The sequence below is a fragment of the Polypterus senegalus genome, chromosome 8 (assembly GCF_016835505.1).
Source record: "Polypterus senegalus isolate Bchr_013 chromosome 8, ASM1683550v1, whole genome shotgun sequence".
Taxonomy (NCBI): Eukaryota; Metazoa; Chordata; class Cladistia; order Polypteriformes; family Polypteridae; genus Polypterus; species Polypterus senegalus.
In genome coordinates, this window is record NC_053161.1 from 112,437,128 (window position 1) to 112,452,875 (window position 15,748).

The 15,748-nt window shown below is 36.7% G+C and overlaps 1 protein-coding gene across 1 annotated transcript in view; it reads left to right on the forward strand.

The window, feature by feature from the left end:
• The first annotated feature begins 1,321 nt into the window (after window positions 1-1,321).
• The window catches only part of zgc:153031 (uncharacterized protein LOC557552 homolog), a 32,131-nt gene continuing 17,704 nt past the window's right edge, over window positions 1,322-15,748 (forward strand). Inside the window, exons 1-3 of the mRNA XM_039761623.1 lie at window positions 1,322-1,614; window positions 4,539-4,588; window positions 9,991-10,096. Coding sequence (XP_039617557.1) covers window positions 1,508-1,614; window positions 4,539-4,588; window positions 9,991-10,096 — 263 coding nt within the window. The 5' untranslated portion in view covers window positions 1,322-1,507. The remainder of the gene's footprint in view (window positions 1,615-4,538; window positions 4,589-9,990; window positions 10,097-15,748) is intronic.

Sequence of the window (15,748 nt, forward strand, 5' to 3'; positions counted from 1 at the left end):
TAGCTAAATAAATGAGCTTGATGGACTGAATGGTCAAATTTCTTATGTTCACTCCTTCCAACATTAAAACATTTCCTGCATCTTAAATACGGTTTCCACAATCAATTTAAGTTCAGAGAGAAACTTCAAGACTTTCAAGAATTTCCTGATGGGATTAATAAAGTTCATCTAATTAATTTCTTTTTACTGTTCCAGAAGGAGAGTGAGACTGTTTTGTATGTGACTTTATTCCCAGGCCCCATATGAACTGGACAGGATCATCTCCAGACAGAGGAGCAGCTTCAGCGACAGACTGCTGTCACTGTCAGACTGAGGAGATCGTCCCTCACCCACACTATGCAACTCTTCAATTCCACCCCTGAAACGTTAATATTATACAAAATTGTCTGTCTGTTATACCTTCATTTTTTATCACGCTTTGATTTAATATTTTTTTTTATCAGTATGCTGCTGGAGTATGTGAATTTCCCTTAAGGATTAATAAAGTATCTATCTATCTATATTGAAGACATCTGTAAAAATCCCTTCTGTATCCCAGGAGGTACTTCAGTCAGTGTTGGAACAACAGCGAGTATGAATTTTCTAAGTTGCATATAGAGTGAAGTTAAGCAAAATGACACTTTTTATTGGCTAATAATAAAGATTACAATATGCAAGCTTTTAAGGCAACTCAGGCCCCTTCTTCAGATTACATCTTGCCTGAAGCTTGCATATTGTAATCTTTCTAGTTAGCCAATAAAAGGTGTCATTTTGCTTAACTTCTCACTTCTTCTGTAATGGCTAACATGGTACAGCACCCTAGTAACTAAGTTGCATGAAAAGAAAATAAAAAAAAAAAAGAGTGTAGTCGGCCTGCTACCCCATCTTTAAAACACAATACTTGAGGCACTCAAGACAACATCTCTGCAGTAACCGCGTCAGTGTTCTACTACGTAAGACTCCAGGGCATGTTCAGCGTTCCTGAAAACAGCAGTGCTATTCAAATTGATTTTTTCTTTTTTAAAACATATTGCATTTAGCATTTTATTTTAACAACAGATAGTCCTGAAATCATCTACCTTCTATCCCAAGCTATAAAAGGTGAAACAAAAAAACCTGACACAATCAGTTTCCCTCTTGTGCCAGATCACTTCTCTTGCTCCCAACAGATAAGCTTGTCCCTGAACATTATTTCCTACATTATTTACCTATGAGGTCATCACATTACAGTGCATTTTATGGACATTGTTTTTTTTCTGCACTTTCACATTTCCCTAAAACACTAAACAAACCACAACACTATTATCATTTTATTTAGCCAGTTATTTGTTTATTGTTTTAACAAAACTGGTTTGTTCAATTGGTTTATTGCGTTACACTATTGGAATTTCAGTGACTTTGTGCCATGGAGGCAGTTTCTCTTTGTAAAAGTTGAAAAGCGATTGAGCAAGAAACAGGGGGAGCATAAAGCCTTGTCTGTGAGGCCTAAAAGCAGTGTGTGTGTGTGTGTGTGTTTGTTTGGTGAATCATGCAAGTGTATACTGATGAAGTGCAATCCAAGCCAGTCAGACTGATAGCAGCGACATGTAAAAACATGGGCATCGGAAAGAATGGCCAGTTACCATGGAACCTCCCGTAAGTATTGGCAGTAAAGTTTCATTCTTTAATTACCTTCTCTGATATTGCACTGTCTTTACAGTATTAAGTAGGATTCAGATGCTTCATTATTTACTCAGTTTTCATTGTTTCCAGCTCATTGTTTATGGCTGAATTCATGTCACTGTATGGTTAAAACATACAATGTTAAGAGTAACACAGAAATTGTAAAAGATAGTTTGAATTATGATGTCATGCTTTAGAAATAAATATTTTGGTACTCTGGAAAAAAATAATGGCTCAAGGCTAGGGAACTGATACTATGTTTGTACTTGAAATTTTAAATTCATTCACCTCTAATTCATATTAAAATCTGACAAATTAAACACTTAAGACAGTTAGTGGTTTGGCTTTATTGCACCATGTCCACATGGATTTTCACAGTTTTCTCCTTCATCCATGTCAGAGTATCCCTTTGTGACTAACTCCTGGGGTCTCATTTATAAAACTTTGCATGATTTTGAGCATGAGAATATGTGCACAAACAAAAAACAGGAAAAAGAAAAAAATATATATTTTATAAAAACCTCTCATACGCACATTTCTACAGTACATAATTTATCTTATATGCGTATGGGAACGTGAGTCGAACACCGCCCTGAAACATCCATATATGGAGCATGCTAATCAACCTCATACATATGCAATCATGATGCCGCAGAACTTCATTGGCTGGTAGAGCTGCCTCGTTCCTGACGCGTCGAGACCCTGCCTCATACATTCAAAAGTATTTGGCTGTGTCCTGCAACTGAGAGCACAAAATCCTGAGTGTCATAGCGCCTCTCCTCTGCGTTCTGGGGGTCATGGAAAGGCATAAAGCACCAGCATGGTCATCTGCTATCACCTGGTATATGTAATAATGCGATTGCTGTTACAATGAATAGTACACGGCGTACGAAAAACTAATAGCTCAGCCAGTTATCTTCTCATCAACCCAGCCACCACGTAGGCCTACAGCACATCACATCACATCTGTCAAAACTGCTTTGCCACAGAATAAATGAATCGCAGGCTGACCCAGGTCACTGAGACACAACGCTTCTCAGCCACCACATGGCATCACAAATGATTTGCTCATTAATTGAATGTAAATAGCTTTTTTTAGTGGCCAAAGGTTTTGGCAGAGACACAAATGTTGTGTTTTGCAAATTTTGCTGCTTCAGGATTTTCAGATTATTTTTTACATGTTTCTATGGTAAACTGTCAAATCATTATAAACTTTTTTCATACGTTTCAAGGGCTTTTATTGGCAAATACATCATATATATTTAAAGAGTCAATATTTACAGTGTTGACCCTTCTTCATAACTTCTACAGTTCGTTCTGCCATTCTAGATATCAGCCGCTGAGCCAAATCCTATCAGATGGTGATCCATTCTTGCCTTTTTAGTGCTTGATCACAATTTGTGGGCTTCTGCTTGTCCACCTGCTTTTTGAGAATTAAACACAGGTTCTCAATGGGATAAAGATCTGGGGAGTTTCTTGGCCACTGGTCCAAACTTTCAAGGACATGATCTCCGAGCCACTTCATTCTTCATCACCAAAATGCACCTGGATTATTGGGAGAAGTTGCTCTTGGCGGATGTTTTGATACCATTCTTCATTTATGACAGTGTTCTTGGGCAGAATTGTGAGTGGACCCACTCCCTTGGATGAGAAGCAACCTCACACATGGATTGACTCTGGATGCTTCACTGTTTAGGCATGACATAGGACTCACCTTTTCCTTCTCTGGACAATACATTTTACAGATGTCCCAAACAGCTGAAAGGAAGATTCATCCGAAAAAATAACTTTGCACCAGTCTTCTGCTGTCCAATCCTAGCACTTCCTGCAGAATTTCAGTCTGTCCTTGATGTTTTTCTTGGGAAGAAGTGGCTTCTTCGATTTTACAATTTTGTAGCAGATGGTCCTGGCGCTTGCTAGGACTTTTAGCTGTTCATTTTGTGCCAGGGCCAAAATAAGTAAAACTGGGTTAATGTGATAAAGTTAACTGTTTATGTTAATAAAGCTCTTTGCAATGAATTAATATGTATCTGCACAATAATATATAAAAAAACGTGAATTTCGACCACAAAGACTGAAGCCACAAATTTTGCAAAACACATTTGTGTCACTACCAAAACTTTTGGCCACTACTGTAGTTTGGTTTTATCAACATTTGTAGTAACCTACAGTGAGACTTCCGAGAAATGTAAATGTTACCAAAGCATCTTCATACCACAAAGGTGGAGTCCATCTAGCTGTTTAGGGAATTTGTAAAAATGATCAGAGGCTATTTAAGTGTGTCCTTGCACAGAAGTTGGTTGTGAACATCACAGGATCTCGAGGTTTATGTTTTAATTTTTCATCATAGATGTCATTCTATCAAAAGGCACTTTCATGCACACACACAGTGCTCTCACACACACCGGTCACCAATTAGACTAGCCTGATGGGTTACTTTTTGGGAAAAGGGAGAAAATCAGATAATAAGAAACCATGGGAGAACATACAAACTCCACATGGGCAATGGCCAATTCAGGAATCAAATTAATGTCTGTGAAACTGGGAGACAGTAGTAGTAACCATGGTGTCAGCATGCTGCCAAAACCCAACTTAAATCAAATTCAGTTTTATACTTTTATACATAATGAAATGGGGGGGTAATACGGACTAACCCATTACCAATTGACACTGATTGGCGTGATGATCGGAAGATGCCCATCATGACATGCAGACAATTTATGGGACTATCCTCATGCTTCACCTGCCTTATATTTCATGGGCTGGAATTTGAGTATTTTTCATTTCATTAAGCTCACTCATAAACTTCCAAAATATCTTATAATAATATTGAACATTTTCTTTCATTTAGCATTATATTAAACTATTATTTATTTATCTCTTTTTTTATTCACCAGAAAAGAGTTTGCCTTTTTTCTCAAAATGATATCATCTGTTTCTTCACCAGGTAAGAACAAAATTACTATTACTTGAGAAGATTTCAGAAGTTTTAATTCAATCCACTTACTCCAAATTCAGAGACATGAAAATAAGAGCCTAACCCAGCAGTACTGGATTAAAGTCAGAAGCCCACCCTGGACAGTGTGGCCGTCCAGTGCAGGGCTGGGCACTCATTCACACACTTGATCACACACCCATTCTTGCTCATAGGGTGCCAGTTAACACTATGGGCAGGGAACAATTCCTGCCTGAGGCTGAGGCTGCTGGAATGAATTTTGGCTTGCTAGCGATGATCTAATACATGTGAAATAATGCCTTTTAAAACAGGTTTTGAAAAATGTCTTTGGCGCAGACATTGCATTCATTTTGCATAATGAAATTAAATTTGCCACAAATGGCACTCCAAATTCTGAGTTTGAATCCTGTGCCTGGTTGATTTCCTACATTCTCACTTGTGTCTGTGAGTCCTGCCCTCAAACCCAATTCTTCCTTTTTTTCACTTAACACATTCTAAAGACTAGTTTGTCAGGCTTATTGGCGATTCTAAATTAACCCTGTGTATGTTTGTTAACTTTAGCAAAACATGGCTTCTTGGAAGTAACAAGCACCAATAAAGAGATTTTCTTTCTGAACCTACTTTTCCATTGTGGGGCAGACTAGACCTGGAGTCAATTCTGGTGGCTTCAGGGGCAGGAAACAAAGTAAAAGTGACTAGTACATCACAGGGGTCAATCATAAATCAAATAAACTTCGGCAATTGGAGAAAAAAAGCATGGCTTCTGGGGAATCCCACAGACTAATGGTCAGAACTCTACATAGATGCTGATCAGCTCTGAAATCAAACCTAAGCCTCTGGAGCTTTGAGGAAGCTGATCAGTCTTTGTGTGTGTCATTCTATAAAACAGTCATGAATGTAAAAAAAAAAAAAAATCAAAGGTTACAAGTATCCAGCATTAGTGATAAGCCTGTTTTTGATGGTTTCATTATCATTCAAACCATACCTTAATAAGAATCGAGTTAACCCCAGCCTGTCCTTCCTGCTTATTTGTTTTCCTGAGTTCATTAACTAGTTTATGCCCTTGGGAATGGAAGCAAACTTAAAGGATCTGAAAACAACTGCTAGAATAAATAAAATCTTGTCACCATTGACTTCTTTTAGGGAAAGATACCATTAGTTTGCTGGACCAAGAGTTATCATTCTATTATTCATATATTAAAGCCACTTCATGTAGTTCTTGATTGCAGAGGCCAGAACCAATCCCAACAGCACTGAGTGCAAGGTAGAAACCCATCCTAGATGGGACACTAGCTCACATCAGGATATACGAAATAGACCAGTATACACTAACTCATATAGTGAAATATACCAGTTACACTAGTGATGTACATCACAATAGGGGAGACAAACTCTGCAGAGATTTAGAGAGAACAGGCAAACTCTTCATAGGAAGTGACCAGGCTAGATTTTGGACCAAACACTCCAGATATGTGATGCAGTAGACATTGTGCTAATCTTCTTCTTAGTCTTTTTAAGACTAAAAGGTTACATGATATTGTGGCTGTACCTGTTGATTTGTTCATTGCTACGGTCACAGGTAGAATTAACTTCCAGAAAGTTGTACACAATTCACATCATATCTACTCTATAGGGTGGTCCAGATCTAATTATGCAGGTCCTGATCGTCTGGATGACTTTGATTTATGCGGGGACAATTCTAGTTCGGTGCTAAGATGATTCTTCATGTCGTCAGTTCGCACACTTCTCGAAGGTCTGGGATTTTTCAGGTGATTTTCTATGTAATAAACGTAATAAGTTGTAGCGTAATGAAAATTGCATAATTAGATCTGGACCACCCTATATATATGTGAAAAGATCAGTGAAATTGTGCAGTGTTTTCATTTGATGTTTTTATGCAACACTAATTTTTCTTCAAAACCATACATCATATAGTATACATCTATATGTCATTTTTTTGTCTTTATTAGGAGAATACAACAATGATACTCTCATGTCAATACAACCAATTTAGTGTGCATACATCAAATAAAATATCTTATATACAGTACATCCGCACCCCTAAGAACACGAGTAGTTCAGTCGTGTGTTAGCAGTCAACAAATAAAGTCTATGTACATGCGTACAAATTGTAAAACTACATAAACATTCAATTACTGACAAAATGATTGATGACCATTAAGGAGAAATTGTATTCCTTCCACGTATTAAGTTAAATATTGGTGATACTTCAGCTAGTAGATTACCACTCACCTTACATAGATGACAATTTCCAATAGTTTTAGCATTTGATTTAACTATAAATAAATCTCAGGGCCAGAGTTTGGACCCTGTTGGAATATACCTGTGGACAAATAGCAAGCAATACAAACTATTGAGGGGTAGTTAGCCACCATTGGTGGCCAGGGGGGCACACCCCCCTACTGAAATATAAATACTGAGATGTATAATTTAGATGTAAGGACAACAGCTTATGATTCATCTTACAATCTATGTAATATAGCTACAGTATTGTTGTTTATACACAGAACTAAGACACTGAGATCTTGAAAGTACAATTTTAATAAATAATGACTTAACACTGGAAAACTGAATTTAATTAGAATATTAGAACAATCTAGATGAGAACAGGCCATTCTGCCTAACAAAGCTAACTGAAAGGTTCATTTGCTGAGCAGGTCAGTCTAACACTATGGTGTTTTTTTTACAAAAAATAGAGTCAGGATGTTCTCAGTTCAGGGTGCTGTTTGTAGATCTGCCCACTTGGTGCTTCTCTTTCATGAAGTGACTTTGTCACACTGATATTCAACCACTAAGATATGATTGGACAGAAAAAAAAGAAAAAAATATGCTTTCCTCATAACTCATCCTCTATAGACCTGGAATCAACATAGCTTTTCTTCTCTGGACCTTTTCTAGTGCTGCTATGTCCTTTTTGTAGCCTGGAGACCAAAACTGCACACAGTTCTCCAGTTGAGGCCTCACCAGTGCATTATAAAGGTTGAGCAGAACCTCCTTGGACTTGTACTCCACAGATCGTGCTATATAACCTAACATTCTGTTAGCCTTCTTAATGGCTTCTGAACACTGTCGGGAAGTTGATAGCTTAGAGTCCACTATGACTCCTAAATCCATCTCATAAGGTGTTCTCTCGATTTTTCGACCGCCCATTGTGTATTTAAACCCAACATTTTTACTTCCTATGTGTAATACTTTACATTTACTGATATTAAATTTCATCTGCCACAAATCTGCCCAAGCCCGTATGCTATCCAAGTCCTTCTGTAATGATATAACGAATTCCAAATTATCTGCTAATCCACCTATCTTGGTATCATCTGCAAACTTAACCAGTCTGTTACTTATATTCCTATCTAAATCATTTATTTAAATTAAAAATAGCAGCGGCCCTAGCACTGACCCCTGTGGAACACCACTCTTAACATCGGCCAGTTCTGATGAGGTTCCTCGCACCATCACCCTCTGCTTCCTGTGTCTGAGCCAATTCTGCACCCAACTACACACCACACCCTGAACTGCCACTTCTTTTAGTCTGTTGCCCAGCCTCTTATGTGGCACCTTATTAAATGCTTTCTGAAAAACTGATTGACTCTTTGTGTTGGTCAACAGACTAAAATCTTATTTAGTTTTCTAGCCAAAAATTATATTATGAAATTGCACTTTTAACAACTTAATTTTTCTGACACTTTGATAGAAGTCTAAAGCAAGTGGACGTCAAACTCAAAACATCAAAGACATCCATGTAACCAAAGCTGAATATGCAAATCAAAAATCAGAGTTGATATTCTTGGCAATAAAGTCATGTCTATCCGAAGATTTGAAACAATAGCTACCACAGAAAAGTTTTGTTTTGGGAATCGAGAAACTTGGGCAAGGAAGTTCAGACACTGCCATTTTAAATAGTGATGGCTTGACTACATCATTTATCACAGCTTTCCAGTCATCATGTGGTAGCAATGAGTCATTGTCCCCAACAACAAACTGCCAAAAATGGGGCACAATAAATAAAGAATTATGATGTCATTTTAAAATTATAAAAAAAAATTACAATAGGACATAAAACAATTGCAGAAACAAAATTGCTATACTTAAAAACCCTTAAAAATCATCCATTCATCCATTATCCAGTCCGCTATATATCCTAACCACAGGGTCACAGGGGTCTGCTGGAGCCAATCCCAGCCAGCACAGGACACAAGGCAGGAAACAAACTCCGGGCAGGGCACCAGATCACCGCACCTTAAAAATCATTACAAGAATAATTACAAAAAAATGATACTCTACTTAAATACTAGATATTGTAAACAAAACTATAAGCATTTGACTGTTTCCTGAATCTATGTTTTCAATTAGAAGTACATATATCAACAAATTTTAAGGAATGTACCCCTGATTATAGGAAATAAAGGGAAAAGGATCACAGGTTACAAGTTCAGAAAAGAAATGTAAATGCAATCATTCATAAAATACTTTCTAGTTCAGTAAGTGCCAAGCATGTCATAATTCAAGTACAAATTGCTCACCAATCACATATCTCCATCTAAATGTGCCCAGGGCAAGACTTAACCTGTAAGCAATGTCACGAAGTGCCCCCATTGCAAGGTCAAATGTTCTGGGAATTTACTACCCTTAAACCATTTAGGCAGAATGTTTTGCATCTCTCTTGGACGTCCTTTGATCTAAACAGACTCCTAGCACTTTAACAGCAGCATCTGGAGTGACTCCACATGGGTTAGCATTGTGGTATGAAAACTCAGTTGTAAAAGCCTATTCCACAGCTGGAAGACTTCTAATAAATCTTCAATAACTCGGTGGAAAAGCAAAGTTATATATTATCTGAAACTGGAAAAAAATCTAATTCTCTTTAAATGGATGTGACCAAATGTGTTTATTAAGGTCATTGAAAAGCAAGCATGTGATCATGTTTTATTTTGTCTTATTCTATATAAAGTACCTCTTGTACAACTCTAAGTGGAGAAGAAATGAGATTTTGTTTAATTTATTGCCTTCAATTGTACTTTCTGTGTTTTTTCTTTCTTATTATAATTTGATTGGATTTTGTAGTGTTTTGTTCTTTAAATTAAAAGGACATTAAAAGGAGCCAGTGCCTATCCTAACAGCAATAAACATAAGCAGTGGACAGGGCACCAGTGAAACAGAACTCATTCTGACAAGGAGATAATTCTCGGTTCACCTATTAACCTAATCTGCATGGGTTTGCAATGCGAGAGGAGTATCTGCATGACAATCTACAGCAGTATGAAGAGAATAGAAATCATTTTTCAATTTGCTGGCACCTCATCCAGTGTTGATTCCTGCCTTGCCCACTTTGAATTGGATGACTAAATCTAAAATATTGCTTTGTACTACAGACCATAAGAACTTGCTGATTTGGGGACGGAAGTGCTGGGAGACATTTCCTGAGAACCTGCTACCACTTGCCAACTGTGTGAATGCTGTCCTAAGCCGCAATCTGAGGTGAGCCATACTGCACTGGGTGCCAATCATTCTAAGCATTTATTTAGTAATTGGGCACATCAATAAATGGAAAAAATTAAGTTGCTTAATAAACACGAATGCTGAAGTTTTGTCATTACCCCAAACATAATTCTTTTTGGCTAGAGCTTCAAGTTTTCTGTTAGAACATTAGAATAATCTAGACGAGAACAAGCCATTTAGCTCAAAAAAGCTCACCAGTCCTATCCCCTTAATTTTAAAAATAACTTCATGTCTATTTTTTTTTTCAATTCCTAAAGTTCTACTGTCTACTACATTACTTGGTAACTTATTCCATGTGTCTATGGTTTTCTGTGTGAAGAAAAGCCCTCATGTTTGTGTGAAATTTACCTTTAACAAGTTTCCAACTATGTCTTGATGAACTCATTTTACAGTAAAAGTCTCAATCCACAGTACTAATTCCCTCATAATTTTAAACACTTTAACGTTTCTTCTTACTCTTAGTTTTGCTTAAACTGAAAAGGCTCAACTCATTTAATCTTTCTTCAACCCCTGTAACCCTGGAATCAGCCTAGTCGCTCTTCTCTGGACCTTTTCTAGAGCTGCTATGTCCTTTTTGTAGCCTGGAGACCAAAACTGCACACAGTACTCAAGATGAGGCCTCACCAGTGCATTATAAAGGTTGAACAGAACCTCCTTGGACTTGTACTCCACAGATCGTGCTATATAACCTAACATTCTGTTAGCCTTCTTAATGGCTTCTGAACACTGTCGGGAAGTCGATAGCTTAGAGTCCACTACGACTCTGAAATCCTTCTGAAAGGGTGCACGATTGATTTTCTGACCGCCCATTGTGTATTCAAACCTAACATTTTTACTTCTTATGTGTAATACTTTACATTTACTGACATTAAATTTCATCTGCCACATATCTGCCCAAGCCTGTATGCTATCCAAGTCCTTCTCTACTTTTCAAGGTGTTCTAATTGTTTAATTATTCCATTATTTACTAATTGCTGGGTCTGATTCTAAAGTAGTTGCAGCCTTTGATTATTCACTATTGTTTGCCTGTGTGTCTGATCTGCTCCTTTTAAATTGCCATTTTAAGATACAACAAAGGGGGGGAAACTGCACAGAGAAAGGGCAAAGTATAATGAAATCAACAAAAGAGAGTTGAGCATTTAAATATATAGCAAAAGCACAAATATTTATAAATGTCTTATAAATGTACAAATCATGCTGCTATGCTTTTCTGAATGTCGAAAAATAAATACTAGCTAATTAAATGAGATCAGTGTTATCAGGTGTTGTCACTGATTAGGAATGTGGTTAGAACAAAAACCTGCAGCCACAGGGAGTTCCCAGGACTGAGTTTGGGAAACACTGATTTAAGGAATTCTAAATTATCTGCTAATCCACCTATCTTGGTATCAACTGCCAACTTAGCCAACTTGTCATTTATATTCCTATCCAAATCATTTATAAATATTAAAAATAGCAGAGGCCCTAGCACTGACCCCTGTGGAACACCACTCTTAACATCGGCCAGTTCTGATGAGGTTCCTCGCACCATCACCCTCTGCTTCCTGTGTCTGAGCCAATTTTGCACCCATCTAAAAACATCACCCTGAACTCCTACTTCTTTTAATTTGATGCCCAACCTCCCACGTGGGACCTTATCAAATGCTTTCTGAAAGTCCAGATAAATAATATCCTATGCTCCACTTTGATCGTATCCTTTTGTTGCCTCCTCTTAGAATTCAAGCCAGTTGGTAACACACGACCTCCCTCTTCTGAACCCATGCTGACTGTTCAGAATAACTCCTGTCCTTGCCATGTGTTGCTCAATCTTATCCTTAATAATTCCTTCCATTACTTTGCCTGTGATTCACATTAAGCTTAGTGGCCTATAGTTTCTTGGATCTACCTGGTCATTCTTTTTATATAACAGAATAATATTTGCCATTTTCAGTTCCTTTGGAATTTACCCAGTGTGCAATGACTTCCTAAAATAGTTGTCATGGGTTTAAATACATACTCACTAGCCTCCTTAAGAACACGAGGATAAATATTATCTGGTCCTGGTGATTTGTCTGATTTCAGACTATTTGCTCTAACCAGTATTTCTCCTTCTACAAATTCCAATTCACTCAGTTCCTCCTTAGTAGTCCCTACTATCACTGGGACGTTATACACTTCCTCACATGCGAAGACGTCAGAAAAATGTGAGTTTAGAGCATCTGCTATTTGACTGTCTGCATTTTTAATCCCCTTTCACTATTTCTGATGCTGTGTTTTGAATGCTGAATTATCAGTAGAGGGGATGCACAAAGTTTCAGTGTTGATCATGCACTCTGCCTACTTTTTGAATTCTGTATCTCATAGGCATGTGCAAAGTCACGACTTCATGTCCCCTGTACTCTAGAGCCCACCCTCTAATCTTCGACTGATAACACCGATAGTTTTCATTTCAAAGCATAAATAAAGTTGTGTGGTGTTCCTGAAATAAATCGGTGATAAAATTGATAGATAGATAGATAGATAGATAGATAGATAGATAGATAGATAGATAGATAGATAGATAGATAGATAGATAGATAGATAGACAGCTAAAAATATTTTTCATGAAACATTATTGATGTTCACATATCATTGTCTTTCTATTTATCTGTTGTCACATTTTCATTTGTACAGTTCACAATACATTTATGTACTTATGTTTTTACTTATTTAAGTCATTTTGTTTGAAATATTCCTCTATATACTTCCTACATTGATAGTATAGTCAGGTTTATTGTCATAAACACACAGTACCTTGAAATTTGTACTTCTCAGACTAAATGACAAAAATACTATAAAAAATAATGTTTAGTGTACTTAACATGCAACTTGTGGTGCTCTTGTTAATAAATGTATGTATTTTTGTAATACATGAGGAGATTTTTTTTGGTTGTTTGTGAAACACTGCACTACTTCATTTTAAAATGCATGGATTGGAGGAAATAGGGGGCAGATTTTTAGGAAAAAATCCCATGAATGGAGCCTTGTCAGTGGCAGATTTCAGTGTTATTCACCTCAAACTTTTTAGCAGGTTGTCCCCTGACGTGTATTCTCATTCGAGAATCATATCTGGCCCTACGAGACTAAGCTCTGTCTGAATGCTCCCGTCTATCCACACCTACATGTGAATGGGGGTCCTCCATTGACCAGCTATAGTTTTTCTTTTCTTTAAGGTCTTTCCTTGTTCTTTCTCTCCTTGCTCTATTTTCTTTTCCTTCCAGGAAGGCATTCCATCCCCCATTTGTTCTTTTTTGTATTGTCAGAATTATGTTTTCTGTAAAATACCTGCTAAAGCTGTAAGAACACAAAATAAGGATTCTTATACACATGCACATAAATTAATTATCAAGTCAACAAATGATCAAGTAAAACCAAGTCTTTAAGAGTTTGTTTGGAACAAATAAGACTCAAACTGATTAGGAAAAAGTGTATCAAAGAACTACTTCAAAAAAACTGCTGGGTCTTGAAGGGTGCTATAAATGTTCTACAAATCCATTTAATGAAAACCACTAATTCAATTTTAACGTTGATGGAAGATGTGCCTATCCAAGCAGCATCAAGTGCAGAGCAGGATTAAACCCTGGACTGGGCTATTAAAAATCTTCTCTTGTTAAATGCGGAGTACAAGATAAAATAACAAAAGAAGATTTTTACAATTCCAAGATTACCAGGAATCATGAACAGCAATTGGAAACCAGTTGGTAATCAAAACAAAAGTCTTTCATTTTTAACAGTACCATTCACTAACTCGTTAACTTTAATAACATGGTACCAGAAGACACTCATTCATCCATCCTTTGAGTTTATAACCTGCTTATCCAGTCCAGGCTCCCAGGGAGCCAGTGTCTTTCCTTGCTGCATTGGGTACATTGAAGACCAACCCTAAACTTGGTGCCAAGTTCAAAGGAGATGCCACTCAGAATCACCTAGTAAGTTCACACATATTCCTTAGGGATATGAGAGGGAAACTCTAAGTAAGTAAGTAAGTGAACTTTATTCTCATTCATACCATACAACAGTACAACGACGGATCCATAGCTGAATGAAATTGCGTTTCTCCAGACTCAATGTGCAGACATAAAAAACAAGTGCATAAAAGACAACATACAGACATTACAAACATTTCACTTCTTACACAGAAAGTAGGTAAGACAGCACAAGGCAGCACAGTAAAAACAATAAATACAAAAGATATATATAAATGTAAGCCAGTCAGTGGGCGAAATATAACATGAAAGAAAATATTGCACATCGTTTCACAGTGATTGTGTTATTGCACTATGTGGATACAATATTTATACATAATATATACAATATATACAATGTAATATTGTACAATATTACAATACGATATAATGTAAACTTAAGACCTGTTTGTGGTAATAAAGTGCACGGTAAGAGAGCAAAAGGTCAAAGGTTATTTGACGGAGTTTAGTATTCTGATGGCCTGGGGGAAGAAGCTCCTGTTAAATCTGGTTGTTCTGCAGTGCATACTGGGTAATGTTTTCCATAGGGCAGAAGTTCAAATAGCCCATGTGCCAGGTGTGTGGGATCTTTTATGACCTTAATGGATCTGCTCTGGCAACGTGAGTAGAGTAATTCTTGAACAGATGGGATTGAGGACCCGATGATTTTCTCCACTGTCCTCACCACTGTTCGAAGTATCTTCATGCATATGGAAAATATATAACATCTTGGAGCTGTGAGATAAAACTCAAACTGTATTTAATAGATTTCACTTTCACATGCACTGTGAACTATTATAAGGCAAGGGAATTATAAAAATCAATGGATAGATATAATTAAACATAATTACAAGGCTGAAAAGAAACCAAGTTGAGGACCACCTTACCCTGGTCTGATAATTAGGGGTTTAATTGTCCTTGGAGATGTCTTTTTACTCAACTCATATTTCCCTCTGTCACTGTTAAGCTGTTTCTTCAGTCTTGAGACTAAAAACTTTGACCTTACTTACTGACCTTGTCAGCCCATAAGACTGTCAAAGAACATGTTAAATTTTTTCATACTCTGAGCAGTTTTTTTTTTAATATCTTTTATAGAAAAATGTATGCAAGAAATGTCACATTTTTGTCATTGAGATAAAAGAGAGAATTATCTAAAGACAGTGGAATTCGTGAAAAATGTGCTTGGTATTTCTGAATATATTCATATTTGTAAGTCTCTAAAATGTAAAAAAGAGTAAGAGTATTAGAATTACTTAATATGTTTGTTTTCACAAATTTGAATTTTTTGACAATAAAAGGTTACATACTTAAAGCAGTGTCATATTTATTCAAATATCATCATCTACTGTATATCACATGCTCTCAAGAGCCATTATAATCATTCCTACACTCTGTATAGTAATTTCTAAAATTATCAATGGAACATGCATACAGTCAATGCATTCACCTGACATGACATCATTTTGAAATTGACAGAATATATATTTTTTTAATTTTATTAATTTTATTTTAATCATTCCATACAAATCAATCAATTTTTACAAAAAATAGGATTGAAAACAAGTCGCCCCCACCCCTGAGAAAGAGAGCATGACCAACAAGGTAAAACCTAAAGCTTGTAAACCTACCTAAATTGATGAGTTTAATA